The sequence below is a fragment of the Tachyglossus aculeatus genome, chromosome 4, assembly GCF_015852505.1.
Source record: "Tachyglossus aculeatus isolate mTacAcu1 chromosome 4, mTacAcu1.pri, whole genome shotgun sequence".
NCBI classification, from domain to species: Eukaryota; Metazoa; Chordata; class Mammalia; order Monotremata; family Tachyglossidae; genus Tachyglossus; species Tachyglossus aculeatus.
Window position 1 is genome coordinate 90,117,344 of NC_052069.1, and position 22,365 is coordinate 90,139,708.

General features: G+C 49.0%; 1 protein-coding gene across 3 annotated transcripts; it reads left to right on the top strand.

Moving 5' to 3' along the window:
• Positions 1–438: 438 nt before the first annotated feature.
• Positions 439–20,947, top strand: RBM12B (RNA binding motif protein 12B). Of its 3 annotated transcripts, none has more exons than XM_038745341.1 (2): positions 439–492; positions 18,768–20,947. In XM_038745341.1, exon 2 carries the CDS (start codon positions 18,793–18,795, stop codon positions 20,869–20,871), a length of 2,079 nt encoding a protein of 692 aa, XP_038601269.1. In that variant the 5' UTR covers positions 439–492; positions 18,768–18,792; the 3' UTR covers positions 20,872–20,947. The 3 variants fall into 3 exon arrangements, with proteins under 3 accessions (XP_038601269.1, XP_038601268.1, XP_038601267.1); XM_038745340.1 differs by having other exon boundaries at positions 462–492; positions 17,651–20,947; XM_038745339.1 differs by lacking the exon at positions 439–492 and adding an exon at positions 775–858.
• Positions 20,948–22,365: the final 1,418 nt, after the last annotated feature.

Genomic DNA, 22,365 nt, shown 5'->3' on the forward strand with positions numbered 1-22,365 from the left:
ATGCGCAGAGTGGGCAGGCGGCGCGCCCTCACGGAGGCAGGGAGAGACGGGGCGTAAGGCGCATGCGCAGGGCAGGCGGGCCGCGCCCCCTCCCGGAGGCGGGGAGAGACGGGGCGGAAGGCGCATGCCCATGGCGGGCGGGCCGCGCCCCCTCCCGGAGGCGGGGGAGACGGGGCGGAAGGCGCATGCGCAGGGCGGCCGGGCGGTGCGCCCTCCGGAGGTGGGGAGAGACGGGGCGGAAGGCGCATGCGCAGGGCGGCGTGCCGCTCGCCCTTCGGAGGTGGGGAGAGACGGGGCGGAAGGCGCATGCGCAGGGCGGGCAGGCCGCGCCCCCTCCCGGAGGCGGGGGAGAGACGGGGCGGGAGGCGCATGCGCAGAAGCGCCGTATGTCGGTTTGTGGGCGAGGAAGTGTCCGGTGCCATTTTTGCGGGGGCTGGCCCGCCCGCCTCGGGAGCGGGCCGAGGAGGAGACGAGCCCCTCCTCCACACCCAGGTGTGGCCCTGGGCCCGGAAGCCCCCTCTCTCACCGCGCGGGGGATTGTGGGGACGGACGGACGGACGGACGGACTGGGCGAGCGGCGGCCCGGCGGGGGACGGACGCGCCGCTCGGGCGGGGCGGCCGCCGGGGGGGCGCCGGCGAGCCGGCGGGGGGCGGCGCATGCGCGGGGGCGCCGACGGCCGCCGACGCCGCGCGCGCCCCCCTCGCGGCCGGGGCGCCCCCAACGGGGTAACGGTCACTGACGTCACCCGGCAGCGCTCACTACACTGCCCGACCGGCACACGGGAACCGCCCAGTCGGTACGGTTGGGTGGATGGATGAATGGACTTCCCGGGCGCTTAGTACACAGCCCGACACACGGTAAGCGCCCAGTCAGTACGACTGAATGAGTGAGTGTGCTTCCCAAGCGCTTAGTACAGAGCTCTCCACACGGGAAGCGCTCAATCCATACGAATGAATGAATGGACTTCCCAAGCGTCTAGTACAGAGCTCTCCACACAGGGAAGCGCTCAATCGATACGAATGAATGAATGGACTTCCCAAGCGTCTAGTACAGAGCTCTCCACACGGTAAGCGCCCAATCAGTACGGTTGAATGAGTGAATGTGCTTCCCAAGCGCTTAGTACAGAGCTCTCCACACAGGAAGCGCCCAATCAGTACGATTGAATGAATGAATGTGCTTCCCAAGCGCTTAGTACAGAGCCCTCCACACGGGAAGCGCTCAATCGATACGAATGAATGAATGGACTTCCCAAGCGTCTAGTACAGAGCTCGCCACATGGTAAACGCCCAATCAGTAGGGTTGAATGAATGAATGTGCTTCCCAAGCGCTTAGTACAGAGGTCTGCACACGGTAAGCGCCCAATCAGTACGATTGAATGAGTGAATGTGCTTCCCAAGCGCTTAGTACAGAGCTCTCCACACGGGAAGCGCCCAATCAGTACGATTGAATAAGTGAGTGTGCTTCCCAAGCGTTTAGTACAGAGCTCGCCACACGGGAAGCGCTCAGTCAGTACGACTGAATGAGTGAGTGTGCTTCCCAAGCGCTTAGTACAGAGCTGTGCGCACAGTAAGCGCCCAGTCAGTACGGTTGAATGAGTGAATGTGCTTCCCAAGCGTTTAGTACAGAGCTCTCCACACGGTAGGCACTCAATCCATACGATTGAATGAGTGAATGTGCTTCCCAAGCGTTTAGTACAGAGCTCTCCACACGGTAGGCACTCAATCCATACGATTGAATGAATGGACTTCCCAGGCGTTTAGTACAGAGCTCTCCACACGGAAAGCGCCCAATCAGTACGGTTGAATGAGTGAATGTGCTTCCCAAGCGCTTAGTACAGAGCTCTCCACACGGTAGGTGCTCAATCAGTACGATTGAATGAATGGACTTCCCAAGCATTTAGTACAGAGCTCTCCACACGGTAAACGCTCAATCAGTACAGTTGAATGAGTGTGCTTCCCAAGCGTTTAGTACAGAGCTCTGCACACGGGAAGCGCCCAATCAGTACGGTTGAATGAGTGAATGGGCTTCCCAAGCGTTTAGTACAGAGCTCTCCACCCGGGAAGCGTCCAATCAGTACGACTGAACGAGTGAATGTGCTTCCCAAGCGCTTAGTACAGAGCTCTGCACACGGTAAGCGCTCAGTCAGTACGATTGAATGAATGAATGTGCTTCCCAAGCGCTTAGTACAGAGCTCTGCGCACGGGAAGCGCCCAATCAATACGATTGAATGAGGAATGTGCTTCCTAAGCGTTTAGTACAGAGCTCTCCACACGGGAAGCGCCCAGTCAGTATGGTTGAATGAGTGAATGAATGTGCTTCTCAAGCGCTTAGTGCAGAGCTCTGCACACGGTAAGCGCCCAGTCAGTACGATTGAAAGAGTGAGTGTGCTTCCCAAGCGTTTAGTACAGAGCTCTGCACACGGGAAGCGCCCAGTCAGTACGGTTGAATGAGTGAATGTGCTTCCCAAGCGTTTAGTACAGAGCACTCCACACAGTAAGTGCTCAATCAGTACGACTGAATGAGTGAATGGGCTTCCCAAGCGCTTAGTACAGAGCTCTGCCCACGGTAAGCGCTCAGTCAGTACGATTGAATGAGTGTGCTGCCCAAGCGTTTAGTACAGCGCTCTCCACACAGGAAGCGCCCAATCAGTACGGTTGAATGAATGAATGTGGTTCCCAAGCGCTTAGTACAGAGCTCTGCACACAGTAAGTGCTCAATCAGTACGATTGAATGAGTGAGTGTGCTTCCCAAGCGTTTAGTACAGAGCCCTCCACACGGTAAGCTCTCAATCAGTACGATTGAATGAGTGAGTGTGGTTCCCAAGCGCTTAGTACAGAGCTCTGCACATGGTAAGTGCTTAATCAGTACGATTGAATGAGTGAATGTGCTTCCCAAGTGTTTAGTACAGAGCTCTCCACAAGGGAAGCGCCCAATCAGTGCGGTTGAATGAATGAATGTGCTTCCCAAGCGCTTAGTACAGAGCTCTGCGCACAGTAAGCGCTCAGTCAGTACGATTGAGTGAGTGAATGTGCTTCCCAAGCACTTAGTACAGAGCTCTGCACACGGTAAGCACTCAATCAATGCGATTGAATGAATGGACTTCCCAGGCGTTTAGTACAGAGCTCTCCACACGGTAAATGCTCAATCAGTACGATTGAATGAGTGAGTGTGCTTCCCAAGCGTTTAGTACAGAGCTCTCCACACGAGAAGCGCTCAGTCAGTACGATTGAATGAGTGAATGTGCTTCCCAAGCGCTTAGTACAGAGCTCTGCACATGGTAGGCACTCAATCCATACGATTGAATGAATGGACTTCCCAGGCGTTTAGTACAGAGCTCGCCACACGGTAAGCACTCAATCAGTACGATTGGATGAGTGAGTGTGCTTCCCAAGCGTTTAGTACAGAGCTCGCCACACGGGAAGCACCCAATCAGTACGGTTGAATGAGTGAATGTGCTTCCCAAACGTTTAAGTATAGAGCTCTCCACATGGTAAGCTCTCAGTCAATACGATTGAATGAATGAATGTGCTTCCCAAGCGCTTAGTACAGTGTTCTGCACACGCTAAGCGCTCAATCAGTACGGTTGAATGAGTGAATGTGCTTCCCAAACGTTTAAGTATAGAGCTCTCCACATGGTAAGCCCTCAGTCAATACGATTGAATGAATGAATGTGCTTCCCAAGGCGCTTAGTACAGAGCTCTGCACACAGTAAGCACTCAATCAGTACGATTGAATGAATGAATGAATGTGCTTCCAAGGCGCTTAGTACAGAGCTCTGCACACAGCACTCAATCAGTACGATTGAATGAATGAATGAATGGATGTGCTTCCAAGGCGCTTAGTACAGAGCTCTGCACACAGTAAGCGCTCAATCAGTACGATTGAATGAATGAATGAATGTGCTTCCAAGGCGCTTAGTACAGAGCTCTGCACACAGTAAGCACTCAATCAGTACGATTGAATGAATGAATGAATGGATGTGCTTCCAAGGCGCTTAGTACAGAGCTCTGCACACAGTAAGCGCTCAATCAGTACGATTGAATGAATGAATGAATGTGCTTCCAAGGCGCTTAGTACAGAGCTCTGCACACAGTAAGCACTCAATACAATTGAATCAATCAATATGAGTGAATGAATGAATATACTTCCCAAGAGCTTAGTGCAGTGCTCTGCACACGGTAAGCGCTCAATCAATACGAGTGAATGATTGAATGTACTTCCCAAGCGCTTAGTGCAGTGCTCTGCACACAGTAAGCACTCAATACGATTGAATGAATGAATGGACTTCCCAAGCGCTTAGTGCAGTGCTCTGCACACAGTAAGCGCTCAATCAGTACGATTGAATGAATGAATGGACTTCCCAAGCGCTTAGTGCAGTGCTCTGCACACAGTAAGCGCTCAATCAATACGATTGAATGAATGAATGGATTTCCCAAGCGCTTAGTACAGAGCTCTGCATACAGCGCTCAATCAATACGATTGAATGATTGAATGTACTTCCCAAGCGCTTAGTGCAGTGCTCTGCACACAGTAAGCGCTCAATCAGTACGATTGAATGAATGAATGGACTTCCCAAGCGCTTGGTGCAGCGCTCTGCACACAGTAAGCGCTCAATCAATATGATTGAATGAATGAATAGACTTCCCAAGCGCTTAGTGCAGAGTTCTGCATACAGCGCTCAGTCAATACGATTGAATGATTGAATGTACTTCCCAAGCGCTTAGTGTAGTGCTCTGCACATGGTAAGTGCTCAGTCAATACGATTGAATGAATGAATGGACTTCCCAGGCGCTTAGTGCAGTGCTCTGCACACGCTAAGCGCTCAATCAATACGATTGAATGAATCATATTATTCTGAGGACACCCGTCCACATGTTTTATTTTGTTGTCTGTGTCCCCCTTCTAGACTGTGAGCCCGCTGTTGGGTAGGGACCCTCTCTAGACGTTGCCGACTTGTACTTCCCAAGCGCTTAGTACAGTGCTCTACACACAGTAAGCGCTCAATAAATACGATTGAATGAGTGAATGAATAGACTTCCCAAGCCCTTAGTGCAGTGCTCTGCACACAGTAAGCACTCATTTATTCATTCAATTGTATGTATTTATTCATTCAATTCAATGCAATTCTAGACTGTGAGCCCGCTGTTGGGTAGGGACCATCTCTATATGTTGCCAACTTGTCCTTCCCAAGCGCTTAGTACAGTGCTCTGCACACAGTGAGCGCTCAATAAATACGATTGATTGATTGATTATATGTTGCCAACTTGTCCTTCCCAAGCGCTTAGTCCAGTGCTCTGCACACAGTAAGCGCTCAATAAATATGATTGAATGGATGAATGAATGTACTTCCCAAGCACTTAGTGCAGTGCTCTGCACGCAGTAAGCACTCATTCATTCATTCAGTTGTATTGAGCGAGCATTTACTGTGTGCAGAGCACTGTACTAAGCGCTTGGGAAGGACAAGTTGGCAACACTGGGACGGTCCCTACCCAACAGCGGGCTCAGAGTCTAGAAGGGGGACACGGACAACAAAACAATACGATTGAATGAATGAATGTACTTCCCAAGTGCTGAGTGCGGTGCTCTGCACACAGTAAGCGCCCAATCCGTACGATTGAATGAATGAATGAAGCGCTGACTATGTGCCAGGCACTGTAATCCTATTTATTTTATTTTGTTGGCATGTTTGGTTTTGTTCTCTGTCTCCCCCTTTTAGACTGTGCGCCCACTGTTGGGTAGGGACTGTCTCTATGTGTTGCCAATTTGTACTTCCCAAGCGCTTAGTACAGTGCTCTGCACATAGTAAGCGCTCAATAAATACGATTGATGATGGTGATGTGATAATAATAATAATAATGATGATGGCATTTGTTAAGCGCTTACTATGCGAAGCACTGTTCTACCCGCTCGGGGGCATACAAGGTGGTGCGTAGGGTTCGCAGTCTTCATCCCCATTTTCCAGATAATAATAATAATAATAATAATAATGGCGTTTGTTAAGCGCTTACTACGTGCAAAGCACTGATGAGGGAACCGAGGCTCAGAGAAGTGAAGTGACTTACCCAAGGTCACCCAGCCGGCCTCTGATTCCCAAGCCCGGGCTCTTCCCACGGAGCCGCGCTGCTTCGCCGGGGGCGGATGCGAGCCGATCGATTTGGGGCGCAATCCTCACCCTCCAGATGAGGCCACCGAGGCCCGGGGGGAAGCGACCGGCCCCCCCACCCCAGCGGACACGTGGCGGGGATTAGAACTCATGACCCCCAGGCTCACTTGGACCCGGCCCCGCTCCGGGCCGGCCCGAGAGGACGCCGAGGTGGATTTCTCCTCTGGACCGGGCGGAAAAATTAAAAGGATAAAAGGCCCTCCCGACCGTCCCTTTCCGACCGGGTTTCGGCCCCCCGGTAGTCGACGTGGCTCGTCCGGAAGACGGCGCCTGGTCCGGAGGAACGTGGACGCCCAAAGCGGGCTTTTTCCGGAATTAGTCGTTGATGGCCTCCCGTCCCGCCGCCTCGGAAACACACGTCTCATCACGTCGCTTCCAAATCGGCGCTTTCGAGGGCGTCCCGGCGGACTCTCGCCCTCCCCGATTTCACCTCCGAGGTCGGCGGGCTCGGATCCCGAAGGGGGTAGGAGCCTCGAGGTGCCTTTTCCCGAAGGTCTCGGGGCTCGGCGTCCCTCTTCGCCGCCGTCAAGGCCGCGGATGTTTCCCCCAGCGAGCGGGGCGTTCGGCCGGCCGCCGTGAACGCGGTCTGACACCCGCCGTGTCCTTCGTTACGACGGGCTCGGGCGAAAACGGTCCGCGAAGCGCTAGCCGGACCCCCGGCGAAGTAGTTCACGGCAAGCCGGGGGATTCCGCTTTTTAAAAGTGTGCGATTCGAAGCGCTTTTCCGAACCCTCCGCCGGCTTCAGAAGCGTCCGTCGGGCAGCTGGTAGTGTTCGCTGACCACTCGCACCGTGCTAAGCCCCGGGGGAAGTTCAAGATAAATCGGATTGGGCACGGTTACGGTCTCGCGCCGGGCCCCCGGTCTAAACAGGAGGAAGAACGGGTGTTGAGAAGTTGTGATTTGCCTAGGGTCACGCAGCGGGCAAGTGATAGACGGAGATTAGAACCCAGATCCTTTGACCCCCTAGGCCCACGCTCTCTCTACCAGACTACGCTACTTAAGATGATAGTGCAGTCTTTTTTTTAAAAAAAATGCACGGTATTTGAGCGTGGTTCCTATTTTGAGGTTCAGAAACATTAGCTTTCAATCAATCAATCAATCAATCGTATTTATTGAGCGCTTACTGTGTGCACAGCACGTGATAGTGATTAGAACCCAGATCCTTTGATCCCCCCCTAGGCCCATGCTCTCTCTACCAGACTACGCTACTTGATGATAGTGCAGTCTTTTTTTAAAAAAAATGCACGGTATTTGAGCATGGTTCCTATTTTGAGGTTCAGAAACATTAGTTTTCAATCAATCAATCATTCAATCGTATTTATTGAGCGCTTACTGTGTGCAGAGCACGTGATAGACGGAGATTAGAACCCAGATCCTTTGACCCCCTAGGCCCACGCTCTCTCTACCAGACTACGCTACTTAAGATGATAGTGCAGTCTTTTTTTAAAAAAAAATACACGGTATTTGAGCATGGTTCCTATTTTGAGGTTCGGAAACATTAGTTTTCAATCAATCAATCAATCGTATTTATTGAGCGCTTACTGTGTGCAGAGCACGTGATAGACGGAGATTAGAACCCAGATCCTTTGACCCCCTAGGCCCACGCTCTCTCTACCAGACTACGCTACTTAAGATGATAGTGCAGTCTTTTTTTTAAAAAAAATATACAGCATTTGAGCGTGGTTCCTATTTTAAGGTTCGGAAACATTAGTTTTCAATCAATCAATCAATCAATCGTATTTATTGAGCGCTTACTGTGTGCAGAGCACGTGATAGACGGAGATTAGAACCCAGATCCTTTGACCCCCCCCCAGGCCCACGCTCTCTCTACCAGACTACGCTACTTAAGATGATAGTGCAGTCTTTTTTTTAAAAAAATACACGGTATTTGAGCATGGTTCCTATTTTGGGGTTCAGAAACATTAGTTTTCAATCAGTCAATCAATCGTATTTATTGAGCGCTTACTGTGTGCAGAGCACGTGGTAGGCGGAGATTAGAACTCAGATCCTTTGACCCCCTAGGCCCACGCTCTCTCTACCAGACTACACTACTTAAGATGATACTGCAGTCTTTTTTTTAAAAAAAATACACGGTATTTGAGCATGGTTCCTATTTTGAAGTCAGAAACATTAGCTTTCAATCAATCAGTCGTATTTATTGAGCGCTTACTGTGCGCAGAGCACGTGATAGACGGAGATTAGAACCCAGATCCTTTGACCCCCTAGGCCCATGCTCTCTCTACCAGACTACGCTACTTAAGATGATAGTGCAGTCTTTTTTTAAAAAAAAAATATACAGCATTTGAGCGTGGTTCCTATTTTAAGGTTCAGAAACATTAGTTTTCAATCAATCAATCAATCAATCGTATTTATTGAGCGCTTACTGTGTGCAGAGCACGTGATAGACGGAGATTAGAACCCAGATCCTTTGACCCCCCCCCAGGCCCACGCTCTCTCTACCAGACTACGCTACTTAAGATGATAGTGCAGTCTTTTTTAAAAAAAAATACACGGTATTTGAGCATGGTTCCTATTTTGGGGTTCAGAAACATTAGTTTTCAATCAGTCAATCAATCGTATTTATTGAGCGCTTACTGTGTGCAGAGCACGTGGTAGGCGGAGATTAGAACTCAGATCCTTTGACCCCCTAGGCCCACGCTCTCTCTACCAGACTACACTACTTAAGATGATACTGCAGTCTTTTTTTAAAAAAAATACACGGTATTTGAGCATGGTTCCTATTTTGAAGTTCAGAAACATTAGCTTTCAATCAATCAGTCGTATTTATTGAGCGCTTACTGTGTGCAGAGCACGTGATAGACGGAGATTAGAACCCAGATCCTTTGACCCCCTAGGCCCATGCTCTCTCTACCAGACTACGCTACTTAAGATGATAGTGCAGTCTTTTTTTAAAAAAAAAATATACAGCATTTGAGCGTGGTTCCTATTTTAAGGTTCAGAAACATTAGTTTTCAATCAATCAATCAATCAATCGTATTTATTGAGCGCTTACTGTGTGCAGAGCACGTGATAGACGGAGATTAGAACCCAGATCCTTTGACCCCCCCCCAGGCCCACGCTCTCTCTACCAGACTACGCTACTTAAGATGATAGTGCAGTCTTTTTTTAAAAAAAATACACGGTATTTGAGCATGGTTCCTATTTTGGGGTTCAGAAACATTAGTTTTCAATCAGTCAATCAATCGTATTTATTGAGCGCTTACTGTGTGCAGAGCACGTGGTAGGCGGAGATTAGAACTCAGATCCTTTGACCCCCTAGGCCCACGCTCTCTCTACCAGACTACACTACTTAAGATGATACTGCAGTCTTTTTTTTAAAAAAAAATACAAGGTATTTGAGCATGGTTCCTATTTTGAGGTTCGGAAACATTAGTTTTCAATCAATCAATCAATCGTATTTATTGAGCGCTTACTGTGTGCAGGGCACGTGATAGATGGAGATTAGAACCCAGATCCTTTGACCCCCTAGGCCCACGCTCTCTCTACCAGACTACGCTGCTTAAGATGATAGTGTGTAGTCTTTTTTTAAAAAAAAATATACAGTATTTGAGCATGGTTCCTATTTTGAGGTTCAGAAACATTAGTTTTCAATCAATCAATCAATCATTCGTATTTATTGAGCACTTACTGTGTGCAGAGCACGTGATAGACGGAGATTAGAACCCAGATCCTTTGACCCCCTAGGCCCACGCTCTCTCTACCAGACTACGCTACTTAAGATGATAGTGCAGTCTTTTTTTAAAAAAAAAAATATACGGTATTTGAGCATGGTTCCTATTTTGAGGTTCAGAAACATTAGTTTTCAATCAATCAATCGTATTTATTGAGCGCTTACTGTGTGCAGAGCACGTGATAGGCGGAGATTAGAACCCAGATCCTTAGACCCCCTAGGCCCACGCTCTCTCTACCAGACTACGCTACTTAAGATGATAGTGCAGTCTTTTTTTAAAAAAAAAAATATACGGTATTTGAGCATGGTTCCTATTTTGAGGTTCAGAAACATTAGTTTTCAATCAATCAATCGTATTTATTGAGCGCTTACTGTGTGCAGAGCACGTGATAGGCGGAGATTAGAACCCAGATCCTTAGACCCCCTAGGCCCATGCTCTCTCTACCAGACTACGCTACTTAAGATGATAGTGCAGTCTTTTTTAAAAAAAAAAAATACACGGTATTTGGGCATGGTTCCTATTTTGAGGTTCAGAAACATTAGCTTTCAATCAATCAATCAATCAATCGTATTTATTGAGCGCTTACTGTGTGCAGAGCACTGTGCTAAGCGCTTGGGAAGTACAGGTTGGCAACATATAGGGACAGTCCCTACCCAACAGCGGGCTTACAGTCTAGTAGGGGGAGACAGACAACAAAACAAAACATTAACAAAATAAAAATAAATAGAATAGATATGTACAATGAAAATGTAGTTTTCATTTTTCTGTGGGGCCCCAATTAATTTCCCAATAGGGCGCGTTCTTAATTTTAAGGCTCCGCGATCATCGGGTTTTTTGAGTACAGAGGCCATTTTATTCAGTTATTTAATGGTAAAATGCAAGGTCGCATACGTCCCGTAAACTTGTCGGGACTAGTTAATTTTGTCTCGGCTATGAATTTAAATTTTTAGAAGAGAATACGTGTTTATACCCAGATTTTCTACCTGAATGCTGTTTACCTGTCCTGTGTGCAGCCTGTTTGTTCATCAGGATTGTATTCGCCTGTTTAGTTTGAAGGTCTAATTGCAACAGTGCTCCAGCGCTTGGAACAGTGCTTTGCGCACAGTAAGCGCTAATAAATGCTATTAAAAAACAAATGTTGACGAGCCCCTGTAGAGCGCTTGGAACAGTGGTTTGCACACAGTAAGCGCTTAATAAATGCTATTAAAAACAAACGTTGAAGAGCCCCTCTAGAGCGCTTGGAACAGTGCTTTGCACACAGTAAGCGCTTAATAAATGCTATTAAAAAACAAACGTTGAAGAGCCCCTCTAGAGCACTTGGAACAGTGCTTTGCACACAGTAAGCGCTTAATAAATGCTATTAAAAAGCAAATGTTGACGAGCCCCTCTAGAGCACTTGGAACAGTGCTTTGCACACAGTAAGCGCTTAATAAATGCTATTAAAAAACAAACGTTGACGAGCCCCTCTAGAGCACTTGGAACAGTGCTTTGCGCACAGTAAGCGCTTAATAAATGCTATTAAAAAACAAACGTTGAAGAGCCCCTCTAGAGCGCTTGGAACAGTGCTTTGCACACAGTAAGCGCTTAATAAATGCTATTAAAAAACAAATGTTGAAGAGCCCCTCTAGAGCGCTTGGAACAGTGCTTTGCACACAGTAAGCGCTTCATAAATGCTATTAAAAAACAAATGTTGAAGAGCCCCTCTAGAGCGCTTGGAACAGTGCTTTGCACACAGTAAGCGCTTCATAAATGCTATTAAAAAACAAATGTTGAAGAGCCCCTCTAGAGCGCTTGGAACAGTGCTTTGCGCACAGTAAGCGCTTAATAAATGCTATTAAAAAACAAACGTTGAAGAGCCCCTCTAGACAGCATCCTCGACTGTAAATTCGTTATGGGAAGGGAATGAATGTGTCGTCTGCTAATTCTATTTTACCGTTTTCCCCCAAGCGCTCCGGACAGTGCTCCGCACATAGTAAACCACTCAATAAACGACAGAAAAGCAGCGTGGCTCGGTGGAAAGAGCCCGGGCTCGGGAGTCAGAGGTCATGGGTTCAAATCCCAGCTCTGCCAACTGTCGGCTGTGTGACTTTGGGCAAGTCACTTAACTTCTCTGTGCCTCAGTTACCTCATCTGTAAAATGGGGATTAAAATTGTGAGCCCCGCGTGGGACAGCCTGATCACCTTGTAACTTCCCCAGCGCTTAGAACAGTGCTTTGCACATAGTAAGCGCTTAACAAATACCAACATTATTATTATTATTATTATTATTATTATTATGGGTTCTAATCCCGGCTCCGCCGCCTGTCAGCTGTGTGACTTTGGGGGAGTCACTTCACTTCTCTGGGCCTCAGTTCCCTCATCTGCAAAATGGGGGTTAAGACTTGTGAGCCCACATGGGACAACCTGATCACCTTGTACCCTCCCTGGTGCTTAGAACAGTGCTTTGCACGTAGTAAGCGCTTAACAAATACCAAAATTATTATTATTATTAAACACCGTTGATTGATCTGATTGAAGAGTAGCCAGCCCAGGAGTGAAAAACAAAGGCTAAGGAACCTTGCCCGAAAGACTAAAAATTTCACTTGGATCCCTTCCATCATTTCCGTCCTGCTTCCTGCCCTTTTATTTGTACCTATCTATTCTATTTATTTTATTTTGTTAGTAGGTTTGGTTTTGTTCTCCGTCTCCCCCTTTTAGACCGTGAGCCCACTGTTGGGTAGGGACTGTTTCTATATGTTGCCAATTTGTACTTCCCAAGCGCTTAGTCCAGCGCTCTGCACATAGTAAGCGCTCAATAAATACGATTGATGATGATGATGATGATCCCACCTCAACCCATCACTGACCAGCCAGAGTGCACGGTAGACAGATGCCACCACGTCACCGCGCCCCGGCTGAAATAGGAGGGGATTTTGCCCCCCTCAGATGTTCTTCTTCCTCCCTCCTCGCCTCCCGTGTGTCTCATTAATAGTTTTTCCTTATGGAAGTGCCGCTTTCCCGGTCCCCTTTACCCCGTGGCGTCAGGGTCAATCAATCAATCAATCAATCGTATTTATTGAGCGCTTACTATGTGCAGAGCACTGTACTAAGCGCTTGGGAAGTACAAGTTGGCAACACATAGAGACAGTCCCTACCCAACAGTGGGCTCACAGTCTAAAAGGGGGAGACAGAGAACAGAACCAAACATACCAACAAAATAAAATAAGTAGGATAGAAATGTACAAGTAAAATAAATAGAGTAATAAATATGTACAAACATATATCCATATATACAGGTGCTGTGGGGAAGGGAAGGAGGTAAGATGGGGGGATGGAGAGGGGGGCGAGGGGGAGAGGAAGGACGGGGCTCAGTCTGGGAAGGCCTCCTGGAGGAGGTGAGCTCTCAGCAGGGCCTTGAAGGGAGGAAGAGAGCTAGTTTGGCGGAGGGGCAGAGGGTCGTGGGGATTGCGTTCGGCTTGCGACTTCTCGGCTGTGAGCCCGCTGTTGGGTAGGGACCGTCTCTATCTGTTGCCAACCTGGACTTCCCAAGCGCTCAGTACAGTGCTCTGCACACAGTAAGCGCTCAGTAAAAACGGATGAATGAATGAATATCTGGGGGCCGGGGGTGACCCTGAAATCCCGGATCCCTCTCCCTCCCAGCCCTTTTATCCAGAAGTGGTCCGCAGCCGAGATCCAGGATGGGGGTTTTCCACGGCGGCAGCGTGGGGTAGTGGAAAGGCTGTGGGATTGAGAGTCGCCGTGGGTGAATTTACCACATTTGCGCCCGTTTCCTCATTCCTCCTTATTATACCACGCCTCCCGCGTCAGTCGTATTTATTGAGCGCTTACGGTGTGCAGAGCACTGCACTAAGCCCTTGGGGGAGCATAAAATAATATAAAATATAAATGTATAAAATATAAATATAAATCTTTTAGACTGTGAGCCCACTGTTGGGTAGGGACTGTCTCTATGTGATGCCAATTTGTACTTCCCAAGCGCTTAGTACAGTGCTCTGCACATAGTAAGCGCTCAATAAATACGATTGATTGATTGATTGATAAAAGACGCAGTCCCTGCCCACAACGAGCTTACAGCCTAGAAGGGGAGACTGACGTTAATATAAAAAAAAAAGAATTACAGGCAGGTACCCAAGCGCTGTGGGGTTGGAAAAGGGGATGAATAAAGGGAACAAGTCAGGGTGACGCAGAGATGGGCCGTGTCTGACCCGATTATTTTGCATCCATCTCCGTGTTTAATCAGTCAGTCATTTATCGAGCACTTCCCGTGAGCAGAGTACTGTGCTAAGCACTTGGGAGAGTACAGTACGACTGGTGATTCATTCATTCATTCATTCAATCGTATTTATTGAGCGCTTACTGTGTGCAGAAAGCACTGTACTAAGCGCTTGGGAAGTCCAAGTCGGCAACGTCTAGAGACGGTCCCCACCCAACAGCGGGCTCGCAGTCTCGAAGGGGGAGACGGAGGACAAAACAAAACATTAACAAAATAAAATAAATAGAATCAATATGTACAAATAAAATAGAGTAATAAATACGGACAAACATATATACAGGTGCTGTGGGGAGGGGAAGGAGGTAAGGCGGGGGGGATTATATTTAAAAGAATAGGTGATTGTGTTCCGAGGAACCCTCTTCTGAGAAGCAGCGTGGCTCAGTGGAAAGAGCCCGGGCTTTGGAGTCAGAGGTCATGGGTTCGAATCCCGGCTCCGCCACATGTCTGCTGTGTGACCTTGGGCGAGTCACTTCACTTCTCTGAGCCCCAGTTCCCTCACCTGTAAAATGGGGATTAAGACTGTGAGCCCCACGTGGGACAACCTGATCGCTTTGTATCCCCCCAAGCGCTTAGAACAGTGCTCTGCACATAGTAAGCGCTTAACAAATGCCAACATTATTACTAAACTAAATTAATTATCACCTTCCTGAAAAGCCCTCATTCGCAATTTAGAAAAGCAGAGGTCCTGAAACAGATTTTAATCTTGACCAGTGCCACCTATAATAATTCCAAGAAAATATTCGATACGCAATTTAACTCCCTGCTGAGTCAAACTCAGTTGTGTCTATCTGCCTTACAAAATGCCCCTGCTTAAACGTTTTACAACTACACCAAAAAAAGTTTATAAACAATAGGAAAATCTTAAAATTTGCCCAGATCAGAGAAACAGAATAGCACAGTGGAAAGATCTCAGGATCGGGAGTGAGGAATTTCTTTTTCTTTTTTTTTTTCCTGTGGTACTGGTTAAGCAGCATGGCTCAGTGGAAAGAGCCCGGGCTTTGGAGTCAGAGGTCATGGGTTCAAATGCAGACTCTGCCAACTGAGAAGCGGCGTGGCTCAGTGGAAAGAGCCCGGGCTTTGGAGTCAGAGGTCATGGGTTCAAATCCCGGCTCTGCCAATTGTCAGCTGCGTGACTTTGAGCAAGTCACTTCTCTGGGCCTCAGTCCCCTCATCTGTAAAATAGGGATTAAGACTGTGAGCCCCACGCGGGACAACCTGATCACCTTGTATCCCCTCAGCCCTTAGAACGGTGCTTTGCACATAGTAAGCGCTTAACAAATGCCATCATTATTATTAATTGTCAGGTGTGTGACTTTGGGCAAATAGATACGGTCATTAATTCGAGGTGATCCAAGCAGCCCCGGCCTCAGGGCCTGTGGCCGTTTTCCCTGAGCATCACAGAAGCTCAAAGGGAAGCAAAGAGGTAACCGGGGAGATTTTAATCGGCCGATCAGTGGCGTTTCCCCTTTCCCAGAGGCGTCTTCTCTGACAGACCCTCAGTTCCCCTGAAAAGCTTCCCCCGAAACCCTTTCACACCCCTTCCCCGGTATCTCTGAGCCTCAGTTCCCTCATCTGTAAAATGAGGATTAAGACTGTGAGCCCCCCATGGGACAACCTGATCACCTTGTACCCCCCCCACCAGCGCTAGAACAGTGCTTTGCACGTAGTAAGCGCTTAACAAATTCCATTATTATTATTATTATTATTGAGAAACGGGGCTGCTCAGCCGCGTGGCCAGAAACCTACTACGTGGTCCCCTCCCGTCTGCGTGGCTCGAGCCAGTCTGTCCAAATCCTTGCCCTACGCCATAACCGATCCCAGCCGAGTAATAATAATAATAATAATGGCATTTACTAAGCGCTTACTATGTGCAAAGCACTGTTCTGAGTTCTGGGGAGGTTACAAGGTGATCAGGTTGTCCCACGGGGTGGGGGCTCACAGTCTTAATCCCCATTTTACAGATGAGGTACCCGAGGCTTGCCCAGAATCACAGAGCTGACAACGGGCAGAGCTGGGATTTGAACCCACGACCTCCGACTCCAAAGCCCGGGCTCTTAGTACTTGGCATAGAGGAAGCGCTTAACAAATACCAACATTATTATTATTAGTATTACTTACCGGACTGGGAGATGAGCCGGAGCCGAATCAGGACAGTGCTGGGCACGTAGTAAGCGCTTATTGTCATTATTAAATGAGAAATTGGTCCGAGCTCACTCCCCCATTTATTCCAGAGCATCCCATCAACTCTATCGTGCCCTCACTCCTCTGTCGCTGCTCTCCCAAACCTCGGAAACGTGAAGTGGTGGGCTGTAGGAAGCTTTCCCACATAGTGCCGATCTGACCTAGCCCTAGAGTCCAAGCCCCTTGGTTATATGTTGCCAACTTGTACTTCCCAAGCGCTTAGTACAGTGCTCTGCACACAGTAAGCGCTCAGTAAATACGATCGATTGATTGGGTGGTGCCCAACTCCAGTGGCGGGATGGTTGTCGGCTAGAAAACCCTCACCACCCATCCGCAAAACATTCTCGCTAGGGCTCCCGGGAATATATTTACACGCTGGAAGAAATGCACCAAGGACACATGGAATAGCAGGAATAAAATGCCAAGGAAAAGGTTTGGAAGGGGAAAAGACCGAGAGTTCATTTCTGCATAATACAGGATGGAAGTGGGAAGAGTACAGGTTTGGGAGTGGGGGGATGTGCGTTCATTCACTCATTCAGTCGTATTTATTGAGCGCTTCTTGTGCACAGAGCACTGTAAGCGCACTGTACTAAGCGCGTTCTAATCCTGGCTCTGCCACTTAGCTGCTGTGTGACCTTGGGCGAGTTTCTTAACTTCCCCGTGCCTCAGTTTCCTGAACTGCAAAATGGGGATTCAGTTACCGGTTCTCCCTCCTCTATTTAGACCGATTCCCCTGTGAGACCTGATTGTCTCGTATCTACCCCGGTGCTCAGTACAGTGTCTGGTACATAGTAAGCCACCATTAGTAACGCAGTGTGGTCTAAGAGTTGAGAAGCTTGTTGGGCATTTGGGGATAATTCCCAAAATGTTTCCTTTTTTTCTTCCCCCTTGCTGGCCAATTCTGATGGAAAATGAAATCTTACTGCACTAGGAATGCCTCGTGCGTAAAGTATTCGATGTCTGACAGACTTCATTTTTTTGGGGTACTTGTGTTTGTGGTCCGTGGTACGTTTTTGTTGATCAGAAGTAGTGCGGTGAAGGAGATAAATGCATTTGTCAGGAAGAACTTTCAGAGGCGTGGTAGGCGACTCAGGGCATCGTTCTTTTGACACAGATTTAATTGAGTGTTTTTTAACGCTGTGATTTTAGTCATTCTTTGGACACCGTTGCGAGGTCTTCGTTCGGAAGAAAGACGCGCGCGTTTTCGGTGACTTGTTCAGAAGGCGAGCGTTTGTGTTCCCGGCGTGCCGCAGCCTTGGATTTTCAGTGCTTATTTGGCTGGAGTATATTTCTGGACGGTTGCCTCGAAAGACGGTTTGTGGATTCTCGGTTCAAAAAGGTGGCGAGTGGCCGAGAAACGGACCTTAGTGAAATTTCGAGCTGGACCCGAGCTCTTTTCAAGAATGGAAGCGATTGGAGTGTTTTCCTTCGGGCCGGAAGCTCTTGAGCGTCGACCGCCCGCCGTGGCTGATGATCTCAGACGTGTTCTCGTCATTTGCAGGAGTCGACGTTGGTTTTGCTCTTTCTTTCGCACCCCTAAGACGGAGGCAACCGGAGGAATCACGTGGCACGGGCCAAAGGTTTATGCCGACGGATACTGGGTTTTCCCCCCCTTGGAACGAGGAAGGCCGTTCTGTAGTACGATAGCCGGAAGACGATTAATTAGCGTGGCAACGTTTAAGACCAAACGTAGGGGCCTCAGGCATTAATTATGTTTCATTTTCTTTCCACAGTTAAGTTGGTTTTACAGAATTATCAGGTCTTCCGAGCAAAAACAGGTAAGCTGCCTAGAGGCTAATGCCTTTCGCTGAGCATTCGCCGAGACCGTGGCTTCTCTCACGGGGCTCCTCCCGGAATATGGAATTGCATTTCTTTTCATTTGCCCGGGTCTTGGCCCCATCTTCAAGATCAGAGGTACATTACCGTTAAAAGGCAGTGCGTATCGGTGAACAGGGCTTGTCCACCGGCAGAGCGACCTGTCTGCAAATGTACCGTTCATCCCGGTCGGTCGGTCACTGTAATTTGAAAGCTGTCCTGTTTTTCTTCCACGGCCCGTCCTCTGAAGACACTTCGGTGCAACAAGGAGCTCCCGGTGAGGACCGACACGATTCTGGCCTTTCGTTTTTTAAAGCAGCACTCGCTGGCGGGCGGAAGCCAGGCCGTGGGAGACTTAGCTATCTCTGGCGTCCTTTCCTTTTCCGAGTAGGCGTCGGTGGACTGTTTCGGTGAGGTGGAAGTTGTCTCAGCTCAGTTGGGGGAGTCCCGTCAGATGAGTTCGTTCATCTAGGCTAGCCCCTCTCCCGAATCCTCGGGAGAGTCGGTACATCACGACCCGAGTCGGCCGGCCTTGTAAACGGTGACCGAGACGGGAGCCTGCTCGCTAAAGGTTTAGTCTGTGACGATCCCGTTAAAAGAGTACTAAAGACTTGCTGTTATGTGTGCCTTTTTGTCTGCAGGTTATTGCTGTGGTTTGAGCTCAGCATGGCTGTAGTCATCCGTTTACAGGGGCTTCCTGTGGTTGCGGGGCCCGTGGATATTCGCCACTTCTTCTCGGGATTGAATATTCCTGATGGAGGAGTGCATATAATTGGAGGAGAAATTGGGGAGGCTTTTATTATTTTTGCGACAGACGAAGACGCTCGACGCGCTATGAGCTGTTCAGGAGGGTTTATCAAGGACTCGCTCATTGAGCTGTTTCTTAGCAGCAAGACAGAAATGCAGAACACGATAGAGATGAGCCGGAAAAGATTTGACCGCGGTGGAAGAGACCCACCTGGCTGCAAACGACCGGGATCTGGTATTTCCGGGGCATCGGGGCTTAGCAGCCTGTCCAGTTTAGTCGAGGCTATTAAGAAAGGAATGAGCAAGCCCGGGGCGGGTAATCCCGAGGCCGGCTTTCACACCAACGGGACGAGACACGGCGACTCGGGGTCGAGAAAAGACACCCGGCCGTTCAAGCCGGAGGACCGTTACCTGTTCTTACACGGGATGCCGTACTCGGTGACGGAGGACGAAGTGCACGCCTTCTTTTCCGGATTGCGCGTGGACGGGGTGCTCTTGCTGAAGCACCACAACGGTCGAAACAACGGCGATGGCCTCGTGAGGTTTGCGACGGCCCACGACGCCCTAGGAGGCCTGCAGCGCCACAGGCGCTACATGGGCCCCAGGTTCGTGGAGATCAGTCCCGCTTCCGAACGGCAGTGGGTCGATTCCGGCGGCGGCCTGGGCTCGGAGATGGAAGTGGGCCGCATCCGAAGCAAAGAGCGTTCCCCGCCGCGGGGAATTGGCGACCTACGCCTAAAAAAGCGCTCCCGCTCCAGGTCTCCGAGGAGACTGAGAACGCGTTCGCGCTCCCCTCGCAGCCCCGGCTTCTACGTGCATTTGAAAAACCTCTCTCTGAGCACGGAGAAGAAGGACATCAAGGGCTTCTTCCGGAACATCGACCTGACTAGTAATCAGATCAAATTTCTGTACAAGGACCAGAAGAGGACCAGGTCGGCCTTTGTGATGTTCAAGACCCTGAGGGACTACAACGAGGCCCTGTGCTTGCACAAGGCCGTCATGCGGCAGCGTCCCGTTCACGTCGACCCCATCTCGAAAAAGACCATGTTGAAATTCATCGACGCCTACGAGAGGAGAGGCGCGGGAGCCCTGGATAAGGAGAGGCCTTCCCAGGCGATGCCGGACAAGAGCTACCGGGAGGGGTACCCCGGCCCCAAGTTGTGCGTCTACATCCGGAATTTTCCTTTTGACGTCACGAAAATCGAAGTGCAGAAATTCTTTGCGGGCTTCCCGGTCGAAGAGGAGGACGTCTACCTGCTCTACGACGACAAGGGGGTCGGGCTCGGGGAGGCCCTGGTGCGGTTCAGGTCGGAAGAACGGGCCCTGGAAGCCGAAACCTTAAATCGCAAAAGGTTCCTGGGGACTGAGGTGCTGTTGAGACTTATATCCGAGAAACAGATGCAGGAGTTCGGGGTGAGCGTGCCGCTGATGCCCGGCGAGAAGATCCAAGACCACTCCCGGGCCTACGAGAGGGACGGGCGTCTTCGTTCGATGGACGGCCAGGGACCGCCGATGGCCTCCTTCGGCCCGCCGGGAGCCTTCAGGCACCCCCCGGACGATTTCGGCCCACTGGACCGTTTTAGACCCCCTCCCGAGGAGTTCCTCCGTCCGCCTGGGGAATTCAGAGCTCTTCGCCCTTTTCTGAATTTTGGTCCCGAGGGGGAACCTTTCGGCAGGCTTGAGTTCGGGAAGAGTAACCTGGGCGGTTTTCCGGAAGGAAGGTTTCTGCCCGATCCGAACTTCAGCTGTGGTTCGGGGCGGATCACCCCCGTTAAAATTAGGAATCTCCCCTTTAAAGCTACTGTCAATGAAATTTTGGACTTCTTCCACGGGTACAGAGTCATACCGGAATCGGTTTCCATACAGTTTAACGAGCAGGGCTTGCCTTCAGGCGATGCCATTGTTGCCATGACAGACTACGATGAGGCAGTGGCTGCTATTAATGAGCTGAACGACAGACCGGTTGGCCCACGGAAAGTGAAGTTACTTTTGCTGTAGAGGCTGCTCCTAAGGACGGAAACTAACACCATTTTTTCCGCCCCGCAGTATTGGTGCACTAAGATGCGTTCTTCTAAATGGGAGAGGGGGGTGGGGTGGGGTGCCGGAGGCTGTTTATTTTTCTTTACCAAAAAGGAAGGAATTTTTGTGTGTTTTTTTTTCCAATTTTGACTCACGTCCTTGGACAGGATCAACTGTAAATAGTGGAATGTTTAGACTTCGTTTTCGCTGACAGGATTTTTTTTGGTGCAAATTGTCATCCACTTTTTTTTTAAAAAGGAACTGTCTTCGGTTTTTAATCTTTTGATAGTGGGGTGCGGCACCAGTATCCTAGTGGAGTATTCATTGATTTCTGTCAATGCCGTAGGTATAACCTCAAGATCTGAAACAGAGCTGTACTGTTCTGAGGGGAAAGGGAGATTTTTTAATTTACCTTTGGCTCCATTCCTTGGCCTGCAGCATCTTGGTTCGTGATCATTCAGGTAGGACGTTTTGGTGCCCTCGGTCCCCTTCCCCTCCCCGAGCTAGTAAAAAAAAAAAAAAAGAAAAAAAAGATCTAGAATACTGTATTTAACCTGTGTGTTCAGAAATGAACAAACTGTACACTTGAAAATTTCTTATGTGAAAATTTTATTAGACTTCATTGTTTCGTATGTTCGCAGGAATTCTTAAGTAAAGTTCTCATGTTCATCTGATTTTGCACATTTTCTTTTTAAATAAAGGTACTGACAGTGGAATGGACCAAATATTTAGAGCTTATGAGTCTCCGTTTATAGACTCACATATTTGTGTGTCTATATGTAGATAACTTATACACGGAGGTAAGGTGGTGAGTGGAGAGCTTGCGTCTGCCCTCACTTTGGGCTGTTACGGTCATCCATTCACTCATTCGATCATTTATGGAGCGCTTACTGTGTGCAGAGCACTGTACTAAGCGCTTGGGAAGTACAAGTCGGCCTCAGTTCCCTCATCTGTAAAATGGGCATTAAGACTGTGAGCTCTTTGTGAGACAGGAACTGTGTTCAACCTGATGATCTTACCCCAGAGCGTAGTACAGTGGCTGACATATGGTAAGCCCTTAACAAATACCATAAAAAAAAGTGACAGGAAGATCTGAGGGGGTTCAGGGAATCTGTTGTTGATCAGGTTCCAAACAGCTGGGTGGAATCACTATAAAATAACTTGTTTACGCCCTTCCCCAACTGGGGATATTTTCCCCCAATTTTCCCTCCTCCCGCTCTCCCTTCTGCATCACTTATAATAATAATAATAATGGCATTTATTAAGCGCTTACTATGTGCAAAGCACTGTTCTGTTCTAAGCGCTGGGGAGGTTACGAGACGATCAGGTTGTCCCACAGGGGGCTCACAGTCTTCATCCCCATTTTACAGATGAGGGAACTGAGGCCCAGAGAAGTTAAGTGACTTGCCCAAAGTCACACAGCTGACAACTGGAGCCGGGATTTGAACCCATGAGCTCTGACTCCAAAGCCCG

What these genes read in the sequence shown, in the direction of transcription:
- RBM12B (XM_038745339.1), top strand. Translation starts at nt 812, where the DNA reads ATGGATGAATGGACTTCCCGGGCGCTTAGTACACAGCCCGACACACG. An exon ending in AGTACACAGCCCGACACACG is followed by an intron (nt 859 to 18,767) that starts GTAAGCGCCCAG and finishes TTTTGTCTGCAG; the next exon opens with GTTATTGCTGTGGTTTGAGC.